We start from the raw sequence: 12036 nt of genomic DNA, 5'->3' as shown, positions 1-12036 counted from the left end.
GTGTGTGGGCCAGCCCATTTCGTGTCTCCTTGGGTGTGAATTTTAAATTGTTGGCATTTTACAGGTGAAAAATTTGAGGCCCAATGAGGCTATGTCACTTGACTGTGAACATCAAGTGAGTAATTATGAGACAGACTGTAGCCCAAATGATTTAAAGGCATTTTTAATACTCTTTCCACTGTTGTAAGGCAAGTGTCACTTTAGATATACACATTTTAAAAAACTGCTCATGGTTGAATAACCCCTGCTCAGCTGCCCTTTATGTGATGTTCTTTTGTCCTCTTGTATAGAACTAACTGTATGGTGTTCAATCAGCAGATATTTTTGAGTGCTGATAAGTGGTTAGCGTTGTACTGGATGCTTTAATGTAGTTTGTCTTAGGTAATACATTATGATCCAGCTGAAGTAAGATATGATAATATGTAAGTGCTAGGTATATATTTTAATAAGACTTCAAGTTTAAAACTTAGTTCTACTTAAGAGACTACAGTGAAAAACACATTTGATACTGTATTAAATAACTGGAAAACAAAGTCATCTTCCATCTAAATTAGTTTTGGTTTTTAGAAATAATTTATCTTATTAAAATAGAAAATAGGAGTTTTAGAATGGTGTCTAAGCTGTTTAATGAAAATGTGACTTTTATTTTTATCATTTTAGTTATCTTAGATATAGCTGAGATTAAGCAAAAAAATTTTTTTAAATAAATTTCTGAAACTCTATACATGCAGAGACAACTGCTGTTAACATTTTGGTCAATGTCTTTTCACATTTCTTGTGCTTGTATATAATTTTATAAATAGAAAATGTATAATTCTATAGCATTTATAGAATTGTAAATTATATAATTATGTATTTATATAATTATGTATTTACATATAATTATATAGAGTTAATTCCTCTGTAATTTTTTCATTCAGTAATATGAAAATTTTTCAGTGTAAGTATTAGATCTGCATAATCATGTAAACTGACAGCATGCTATGTTTTTTTTCACAATTAATCATTCTCCAAATGTTGGACATTTATTTCAAGTGTTTTGTTATTATAGAATAAATTTTAAAAGCTGTCTTGCAACTTGTGAAATTTCTCATATCATCAGGATATTTATTTACATTAAAATAAATTTGACACTACTTTTTATATAATCTGTTGACATTACTTTGAATTTATGATAATCATAATTTCTTCTCTTTGTTTACCAACTGTGTCTTAGTTGGAAAATTTTGCTGTGGAATAAAGTTATTTAGTGAGTAGAAAATGAATAACTGTATTTTTTAAAATACAGATTTTGAAAGGGAGTCGTGTTCAACAGCAAATCTATTGTATTTTGAAGACGTTAGACATGATGCTTTGATACTTTGATATTTATCCAATATTGAAATATTTAAATGTGTATGTTTTTTTTTTTTTAAATAGATTATCTTTCTCAAGGAATAGATCTTTCTGGAATAGAAGTAATTGAAAATGATCTACTTTTTATTGCAAGAGCTCGACTTGAAGTGGAAAATCAAGCTAAGCGCCTACTGGAGCAGGGTGTAGAGACTCAGGTAATAAAAATAGTATTGCCTTTTTACAATAATGAGAAAAATATGCCATATACAGATGAATATTTGCCATTGAGTTTACAAAAGTAACACGTTTTCATTTTATTACTGAGGATCTATGTTTATAATTTGAATTGGAGAGTAGAGCATAAAAAAAAAAGTACAGGGAAAATTCATTTAATATAATTATGTTCTAAAAATAGATTTTCAAAATTTTTAATGTATAATGTAATATGAAATATATTTTTATACAATGTGCATATGTAAGTAGATAGTTAATACCTGTTGAGTATGCTTACTTTATCCACAACACTGGTACTCATTTAAGCCTTTCAGTAACTGAGGTTGGCATTATTATTAGCATTTTACAAATGGGAAAACTGAGAATTTAAATAATTTGTCAGAGATCATACAGCTACTAAATGGTATAGTTTGGATCGAAACATTAACCATTCTAACTCTCAGAACATCGCACCCTTAAAAATCACTGTGCCATAATTTACAAAAAAGTTGACTTGAGATTTCTTCTAATGAATCATTTTTTGGTGTTTAGTTTTCTGAATTAGAAGAAACCAAAAGATACTGATAGTGCAGAATCAACAAATTCAATGGCAATCTCAGTTCTATATTTGTATTGTACCTAGATGTTTTCTCTATCCAAATACAGTTATTAGCTATTTTCATGCATCGCCTTTCAACCATAAATTTTTCATATTAGATGAAAATAACTTTATAAAATATTCAGTTTTTGAAGTAGTCTCTAAATCAGAACAGTACTTATTCGACTTCTGATTCTTGTTGTAATTTAAAAAATATAACAGAATGTCAGTTACTGTTTTAAATAAACTTTAGAAATCATTATGTACCTAATGAAAAGTTAACAAATCATAGATATACATATAGAATGAAAACCACAATGTGAACACATCTGTGAAATCAAAACCGAGATCCAGAAGTAGGACATTACCATTAGTCCTAACTAAAGTCCCTTCACTCTCACATACACCAATCTCTTCATTTCCAGAGGTAACTATCATCCTAACCTCTGACACTGGAGATTAGTTTTAATAGCAGCCAGTTATATCTTAATTTTAGGTCTCACTATGAAGATAAAACACTTATACTGTAAAAAAGATTGGATACTTGTCTACATCAAATCAGAGAAGATATCTTTTTCTCAAAGAAATAGTCAAGGGAATATAAACCAACTTTTAAATAAGATGAATATTTCTATAGAAAATTGATATCAGCCTAGCTTATTTAGTTTCAAGAAAGATAATTAACATTTCAGATAGTGCAATATCACAGTCCTTCTATAATCATGTAATGTCCTTATAATCACTACATCAAAGATTTAAAGCTTTATGTATATAAATTGTTTAAAAACTTTTACCTGTGTTTATTGCTACATGTATATGTAAATGTATATGTGTCCTTAATTTACTCAATTCTTAATATTTTACTATATTTTTAGAGTCATGTGAATGGACCAAAAATGGTAGAAAGGAAACAATACCAAAGTTTATAGAACTGTAAATTTTATTTTAGATATGTTATTGTTTTGTATACATTTTAACAGCTGTCAAATTTAACTTCTCTTTTTATTTATTTAAAGATTTTAATTAAAATATAGTTAATATTTATTATATTTGTTTAGTTTATATTAGTTATATTAGAAACAATATTATATTAGTTTCAGGTGTCCACCATAGCTATTCAACATTTATATACCTAAAGAGGTGAGCACCATGATAAGAAAATTGCAAACAAATTCTTTAAGAATATTCGGTGGTCAACTTATCCTGGTTGTAGGAAGTATAATATGAGAGGTGCTCCTTCAACTCAGAATATCCTGGTTCAGCCATAAGTCTGGGGTTGTGTGATGTGGAGAGGTGTAGCTGCACCTGCAGTGCTCATTTATTTATTTATTTATTTAAAAAGATTTTTATTAAAATATAGCTAACATACAATATTAGTGATTTCACTTAATCACATTGCATCTGTCTTTCTCTGTCTGACACTTCACTCAGCATAACACCCTCCAGGTCCATCCATGCCACCACAGATGACAAGAACCCATTCCTTTCCCTGGCCGAGTAATATTCCATTGTATATATATGTACCACCACCTCTTTATCTATTCTTCCATTGGCAGACACCCAGGCTGCCTCCACATTTTGGCCGTTGTAAATAATGCTACAATGAATGTATTGATGCACATGTCCCCTCGAAGTAACGTTTGGATTTCTTCAGATAAATACCCAGAAATGGGATTACTGGGTTCTTCTTGGTCTCTTGTTATAGCCTCTGTTTTAAAGTCTATTTTGTCTGGAATAATACTGCTACCCCAGCTGTTTATTTGTTTGTTTTCATTTTCATGAAATATTTTTTTCTATCTCTTTACTTTCAATCTGTGTGTGTCTTTTGATCTGAAGTGAGTCTCTTGTAGGCACCATATGTAAGGTTTTTGTTTTCTTATCCATTCAGCCACCTTATGTCTTTTGATTGGATCATTTAGTCCATTTACATTGACAGTGATTGTTGATAGATAATGTAATTACTGCCATTTTATTATTCATATTTTTTATTTATTTAATTTTTTTTTGGTCTTAAAGAATTCCCTCTAACATTCCTTATAATACTGGTTTGGTGGTGATGAACTCCTTTGTCTTTTTCTTGTCTGGTAATCTCTTTATCTGTCCTTCGATCCTAAATGATAGCTTTACTGGGCAGAGCAATCTTGATTGTCTGCTTTTCATCACTTTGAATATTTCATGTCTATCCCTTCTGGCCTGCAAAGTTTCTGTTGAGAAATCAACTGACAGTCTTATGGGAGCTTCCTTGTAGGTAACTAACTGTTTCTTCTTGCTGCTTTTAAGATTCTCTTTTTATCTTTACCACTTGGCATTTTAATTATGATGTGTCTTGGTGTGAGCCTGTTTGGGTTCATCCTGTTTGGGACTCTGTGCTTCTTGGACTTGTGTATCTATTTCCTTTGCTAGGTTAGGGAAGTTTTCCATTATTTCTCCAAACAGGTTTTCAGTTCATTGTTCTCTCTCTTCTCCTTTTGTTATCCCTGTGATGCAGTTGTGGCTATGCTTGATGTTGTCCCAGAGGCCCCTTAAATTGTCCTTATTTGGGGGATTCTTTTTTGTTTTTCCTATTCTGATTTGGTGTTTTCTGTTACCTTGTCTTTTTTTTCTTTTTCAGTATGTGTGCTGCCGAAGCGAGCACATTACCTTGTCTTTTAAATTGCTGACTCAAACCTCTGCTTCATCTAATCTACTGTTGATTCCATCTAATGTATTCTAATTACAGTTATTGCATTATTTATTTCTGACTGGTTCTTTTTTATGTTTTCTATCTGCATTTTTATTTTTCCTTTCTCTTTCTTGAAGTTCTCCCTGAGATTATTGAGCATCATTATAACAAATGTTTTTAACTCTGCATCTGCTGGATTGCTTGTTTCCATTTTTTTTATATGTTTTTCTGGAGCTTTGTTCTTTTCTTTAATTTGGGACATGTTTCTTTGTCTTCCCATTTGACTGCCTCTCTGTGTTTGTTTCTATGTATTAGGTAGGGCTGTTATGCCTACCAGTGTTAGTAGAGTGTCCTAATGTAGTAAGCGTCTTACGGGGCTTAGTGACCCAGTCTTCCTGGTCACTTGAGCTAGGTGCTCCAGGTGTGTCCCTTGTGTGGGTTTTGTGTGCCTGTTGTAGTTGAGCCTTGATCCTGTTTGCATGTCAGTGGGAGTGATTGAGCCTCGGGCTCATTGGTTGTGAGGACTAGACGTGACTACAGCGGAGGAGCTATTGTTCCAGGGATTACCCTTCAGACCAGGATTTGGTTTAGCAGGGCTCTGCTGCCTGCCCAGCCTGCCCTTTGGGTGTGTTTTCCTAGGAGGCAACCAGGTGATGCTCCAGCTCAGCTTGGTCCAAAGGTGTCCACCCTGCATGCAGTCCTTGGGCCTCCTGCGAGGGGTGCCGCTGCAGGCCAAGTTCAGCCACAACCTATGCTCTGCCTGAGCAACCTGACATGAACCACAGGCACTTTTGAAAAATTACATGTTATCACTTGCATTTAATAATCAAGTCTGACATTAATTTGGTCTCTCAAAAATGTTATTGATCTGCTTTTATTGAGTGTGTAGTTGATAGCCATCATTTTTAATATCAGTTAACTATAACACTTCATTAAACTCTTTCACCGTGTTAATTGATTTCAAGTTTTGCTTTCAAAATGTGTCAGAAATCTACAAAAACCCCAAAAAGTTGATATTTTGACTATTTTATGCATTTAATAATAACGATTTGAGCTGCTTTGTATATAAATGACATTTTTATGTAGAAAAATTTCCTATTGTTATTCATTCTTGAAAAACACAAAAAAATATAGAAAAATGTGTATCTGTTTTCCTAAACTTTATTTCTGGAACACTGACAGGATTCTTTATATTTTATTTTGAGTGATAATTCTCAAAACAAGGAATAACACACATTACTGGATTTCCAGGACACATAGCAGAATAATTCGTTGTTTGTTTTTGTTTACAAACATCTTTTCCCCTTTTTGCACATTGTGAGGGCATAATGCTGCACACGCAGCAATTAGACTTCTTTTTCTTGTCCTCCAATTGCTTAGGAAAATGGTGTTCTATCAGCATAATTTCTTTTGGTGCAGACATCCTGCATCCCCTCTTCCATCTTTTCTTGAAAATCCATCTAATAAGCCCATTATAACTTTTTCCCTGAATTTCCGCTGGGTCAAGTTATATATTGTTAGGGTTTTGAATGTTGTAACATATACAGCCATTTACTAGAGCCACTGCAATGAGAAAATGCCATATGGTTTGATACCACTTCTTAGACTTCCTACCAAAAGGATAAGTGGCTCTGAGTAGATCAAAACAATCAACTCCATCCATAAATGAATTGTGCAGAGTTGAGTATTTGGTTTTCAACACAGTTCTCATTCCCTTTTTTGATCTTACATGCACTTCCCTGACACCACCATTCCCGACAGTGGAGATCATGTTGACTCTCCCTGTCTCCTGCCAAGTGCAAGCAAGCATTGATCGATCATGATTTTCCCACATCCCTGGGAGGTCACCACGCTTCAGCTTGCTAGTCCTCACATCTCCTATTGGCATGCGCTGTACCACATGCTCCAATGTTTTTCAATTTTAGATTCTCAAAAAGTTCTACACTTGAATAAAAATCGTCTGTACAAACTGCATGTCCCTTGCCTTCAAATCCATTCAGCAAACTGGACACCACCCTTGCTCCCAACCAACTTTCCTATCTTGAGATGAATCTTTGCCTGCATATATATCAAACTGCAACAGAAATCCTGTTTGTGAATCAGAGTGACCAGATCTTTATGCCCCACTTTGTACTTGGTTTACTAGGAAGATGCTGCTTGAAAAATAGACGCCCCTTGAATTTCAATATGGACTCATCCACACACAATCCTTACTGCTCTTATAGGCAGAAATGTATGTATCCTTTACTAAATCTATTACGGGCCTGATTTTTGCAAGCCCATCAGTCTTTGATGATTCATCATATCATTGGAAAAATGAAGGAAGGACCTAATAGTTGATATTCATCCCTTGTAAAAACAGTGTTGAAACCAGGAGTTTGAGTCAACCAATAGGTGTCCTGAAAGTGTGCTTTTAATGTTGGCTTGCGTACCAACCCCGTTGCAATTTCAACAGCTACAGACACCTTCATAATTTGGTCAGTAATACCTTGCCACTTGTTAAACCTCGACCCAGGTGAGAGTTTTTCAGCGTGTCTGTTTCTTTTATTGGCAACAAACTCAAAAATAGACAAAAGAAAATAATTTAGTAAAACATGCATATGGTTCTAAATTGTCGAATCCACAAACACTGTGTTTTCCAGTAAAGTCTGGAATAGAGTCTAATTCAGGTAAAGAAGTATCTTTCACGTTTCCAATCTTATGCCAAGGTGCCAAGGAATGTGATGCTCTGTGTAGATGGAGATTGTTCAACTGATACTACATTATCAGTGTTCTTCTCTGCTTCCTCCTTCGTATCATCGTCGTCTTCACAGTCAATTTCACTATCTTCTTGCAAGGCCCTTTCTATTTCTTAGTCATCAATTTTTATTTTTCTCTTCACTCATTTCTAAACTTGGAGCATAAAATATTTCGTATGTGACACACTTTGTTACTACTGCCATTGAACTGTACATATGCGTATGTCTTTCAATAATGGGATGTATAATTACTTCAGCATGCTATGAAATACACATAAAATAAAAGCTTATCTGCTAATAAGCAGCAGAGAAAACTAATGTAATGATGAGGAAACTCCAGTCTTTCATAAGAACTGCAAAGTAACCACGCCAGCCACTCGGCAACAGCACAAAAGACAGTTCGCAATGATGATGACGTGGGGAATGTAAACCTAGGTGTTTCCTGTTCTTGCACGTTGACAGCAGCACTCACAGACTTCTGGCACTGGATTCGAGTGCCTGAGAATAGACTTAAACTCTGCAGTAGAGGGAAAAGTTTTTTTGAGCTTGTGGGTAAACTCGAATGCCACAGTCAGCTGATGGAACTGTTCATTCGACTAGTTCCATCAGGGTTGAGAGGGTTAAAAGACAGGTAGTGCAGTTTCTTTTTTAGCATCTTTTTCCAAAACCAAAATTTTTTTGCTAAATGTAGATAACTTCTTGTTGATTATTATTGTTTTTTTCCTAGTTAATCGGTTAAATGTGCTGTATTCATTTACAGATTTAAAAATTTTTTTATTAAGTTAGTTGGGGTGATATTGGTTAATAAAATTATATAGGTATCAAGTGTACAATTTTATCATATATTATCAAGAATGCCATATATTTGACTCCCTTCTGTCACCATATATTTGACTTCCTTTACCCTTTTCTACCTCCCTCCTACCCCGCTTTCCCTCGCCTGACTACCATACTGTTGTCTGGTCTATGAGACACAGTTTTTGTTTTCCTTGTTTGTTTGTTGCTTTCAGTTTTATTTCTGCATATGAGTGAAGTCATATGTTTCTTGACTTTTTCCATCTGACTTATTTTGCTTAGCCTGATATTCTCAAGATCTATCCATGTTATAAATGGCAGTCAGTATTTCATTTTTTGTTATCGCCGAGTAATATTCCATTGTATATATATGTATCACATCTGTGGAAGGACACTTTGGTTGTTTTCATATCTTGGGCACCAGGAATAATGCTGCAGTGAACGTAGGGGTCATATATCTTTTCTAATAACTGTTTTCAAATTTTGGGGGTATATACCCAGAAGAGGGATTGCTGGGTCGTATGGTAATTCTAAAATTTTTGAGGAACCTCCATAGTGTTATCCGTAGTGGCTGTACGAATTTACATTCCCACCAGCAGTGTATGACGGTTCCCTTTTTTCCACAGCCTCTCCAACACTTGTTATTACTTGTCTTGTTGATAAATAGCCATTCCAACAGGGATGAGGTGGTATCTCATTGTGGTTTTGGTCTGCATTTCCTCAATACCCTGTTTCCCCGAAAATAAGACCTCGCTGGACAATCAACTCTAATGCGTCTTTTGGAGCAAACATTAATATAAGACCCGGTCTTATAAGACCGGGTATATAATATAATATAATAGTATAATATAATATAGGGTATAATATATAATATAGTATAATATAATATAATATAATATAATATAATATAATATAATATAATACTGAGTCTTAGATTAATTTTTGCTCCAAAAGACGCATTAGAGCTGATTGTCCAGCTAGGTCTTACTTTTGGGGAAACATGGTAGCCAGTGAAGTTGATCATCTTTTTATGTATTTGTGGCCATTTGTATGTCTTCTTGGGAGAAGTGTCTGTTCAGGTCCTCTGCCCATTTTTCAATTGGATTGTTTGGGTTTTTTGTTATTGTTGCTGTTGTTGAGTTGTATGAGTTCTTTATATATTTTGGATATTAACTCCTTGTCAGAGATGTTTACAAATGTTTTCTCCCATTCGGTTGTTTGCCTTTTTGTTTTGTTGATGGTTACTTTTGCTGTGCAGAAGCTTTTTAAATAATTTTGTAATATTATAAAGTCTCTACAACAGTATTTCAAAATTTCTGTTTTCAAAGACAAATTAAATGACTGTTTAGATACTGAGGACCTGTTGTTGCTTCCTACATAAAAATATATATAAATAAATTTCTGACCTCACAAATGCCGTATTATTTCTATATGGAAAAGATTACCACTTTCTTTACAAAAAGTTTGGAAGAATTAATGACTTAGAGTATACCTTTTTATGAAGCATACCATATCACTATATTACTAAAATCATTTTTCAATTCAGTTGGCAGTCTTTGTCACAAACATGGGGCTTCATCTGCAGCTCTTTCTTGACACCTATTTCTTTCTGTTCCTCTCTCTCTTTCCTACTGATCCTCAGAATGTTTCACTGACAGAAGCCAAAGAGAGAAACTTACAGTATTTTCGAGATTGCAATAGATTCTATTACCTCGAACTCTAACTAGCTTTAAAAATAGGTGATAGTGATTTTTCATCTGGACGAGTTCCTACATCACCATAGATACCAAGCCCCCACAATGAAATGGTGACATATTAATTAGAAAGATGGCTTTAACTTGTGAATTATAAGCTATTCCAGTAAATAAGTGCAGGACTTTTTGGAGGTTCCCGAATGGAGAAAATTGATTGTCTTTAAAAGTCATCAGGAAAAGGGTCAATGCCCTTAGTTCTTTCAGAGCTCAGAATCTGGAAATAATCTCCCTTGTAGTAAATGTTGCCAGAGTTAGGAAGTAGATGTCCTTGGAAAATCCCAGGGTCCTGGTGCTGATGTGTTCTTAGCCAAAGTATTATGAAAGCGTGATCTATACAGTTTCCCTCTAAGATGACAACATAGAATAAAAGTTTAGTGGATAAATGTCTAGATAGCATAACGTAAGTGATTATGGTAGTATGAACCTTTTTTACGTTTGTAGTTAAAGTTTCTCAATTGTTTGAAGCATAGATAGGGTACCAGTTCAAATGACTTGTGTTGAAGATCTATGAAAGTTAAACAGTTTCGTAAGCTTCAAAAAGAACTTCTGAAAAGTTGAACACATTGATTGCTTTTGTAGTTCACTGTGGTAGTTCAGCTTGCAACAATTCCTTTGTGATCTCTTACTGTGGGCCCAACAAACACGAATAGTATACTCGGTGTCTGATGGTTTGTAAGCTGAATATCTGCTTTAAGAGGTCTACTTTTCCTATCTTTAGCTGCTAGTTTTCCTGGCTGGTTTCAGGAATTTTGAAACAGATCTCATCATTTGAATCTACAGAAACTCCTTTTGTATATTTGGTCTTGATGTTGTTTGTGCCACTTATTATAAAGTTTCAATAATTTTTCAACCCTAGTACAAAGCATTTTTCGTGCCACACAGGAAACGATTTGAGGGCAGGGAGTGAAATGGGTTAAAGGGGTCAAAAGGTACAAACTTCCAGTCATTGAATAAATAAGTCCTGGGAATGTAAGGTACAGCATGGTTAGTACTGTACTGCATGTTTGAAGTTGCCAAGAGAGTAAATCTTAAAAAATTCTCATCACAACAAAAAAAGTCCTTAACTGTGTGTTGAGGAATGTTAACTATATTTACTGTGTTGATCATTTCACAGCATATACGAATATAAATCATGTCATACAGCTGAAACTAACATAATGTTGTTTGTCAGTTACACCTCAGTTAAAAAATTTGAAAGGTTGATTATAGTCTTTTCAAGTGGCGCAGATCTAAAGGTTTCATATATTCCTTTAATTTACTAGCCTCAGTGGATAATTGGCCTCTCCCTCCCCCAATATTTGTCTGTTTGCTCCTATCACTGTTAGCTTTCCTTACATTTAGTAGAGACTTGGTGTGGGTACATTACATTAAGTTAGATAGATAGGTTTTATGACATGTATAAATAATTCTAAAAGTTACTTTTCTAAAATAAAAGTTACTCAGTTTCTCTTCAAAGATATTTGTTAAGTATTATAATAGTAATGTTATTAATATGTACTGGCATGGTGTTTAATAATTTTAAAAGACATTTTAAACTGATCATCTAAATGTTTGCCCTAAGCTTAGTCTTACTTGTTTAGCTTATGCTTATTACTTTATTCTTAAATTTGAATAGAAATAATTTGAGCTCTTAAAACTTGAATACTCTAAATCAAGGGTTGGCAAACTACAGTCTGTGGATTGTTTTTGTATGGCCCAGGTGCTAAGAACTGTTTTGACATTTTTAAATTGTTGTAATAAAACAAGGAAGAACATATAATAGAGACCAAATGAGGCCTGGAAAATCTGAAATATTTGCTATCTTGTCCTTTAAAGAAAAAGTGTGCTGATCTCTGCTTTAAATACTAATTGTATTTTGTTCATGGTGGGTACTTTAATGTTTCACTCCCTCCTTCCCTTCCTTCCACTACCCTTTCCTCTTTTACAGTATTTTAACTATCA

The 12036-nt window shown here is 33.9% G+C and overlaps 1 protein-coding gene across 3 annotated transcripts in view; it reads left to right on the top strand.

Annotated features, from left to right (window-relative positions):
- The window catches only part of COG5 (component of oligomeric golgi complex 5), a 313532-nt gene that overhangs the window by 146747 nt on the left and 154749 nt on the right, over positions 1 to 12036 (top strand). For all 3 annotated transcript variants that reach the window (XM_033088094.1, XM_033088097.1, XM_033088095.1), the window contains one exon: positions 1420 to 1550. In XM_033088094.1, the coding sequence (XP_032943985.1) occupies positions 1420 to 1550 (131 nt within the window). The remainder of the gene's footprint in view (positions 1 to 1419; positions 1551 to 12036) is intronic.

This window comes from Rhinolophus ferrumequinum, chromosome 20, assembly GCF_004115265.2.
Source record: "Rhinolophus ferrumequinum isolate MPI-CBG mRhiFer1 chromosome 20, mRhiFer1_v1.p, whole genome shotgun sequence".
Taxonomy (NCBI): Eukaryota; Metazoa; Chordata; class Mammalia; order Chiroptera; family Rhinolophidae; genus Rhinolophus; species Rhinolophus ferrumequinum.
The sequence above is the reverse complement of the archived record's forward strand: the minus strand, read 5'-3'. Positions and strand labels throughout refer to the sequence as shown.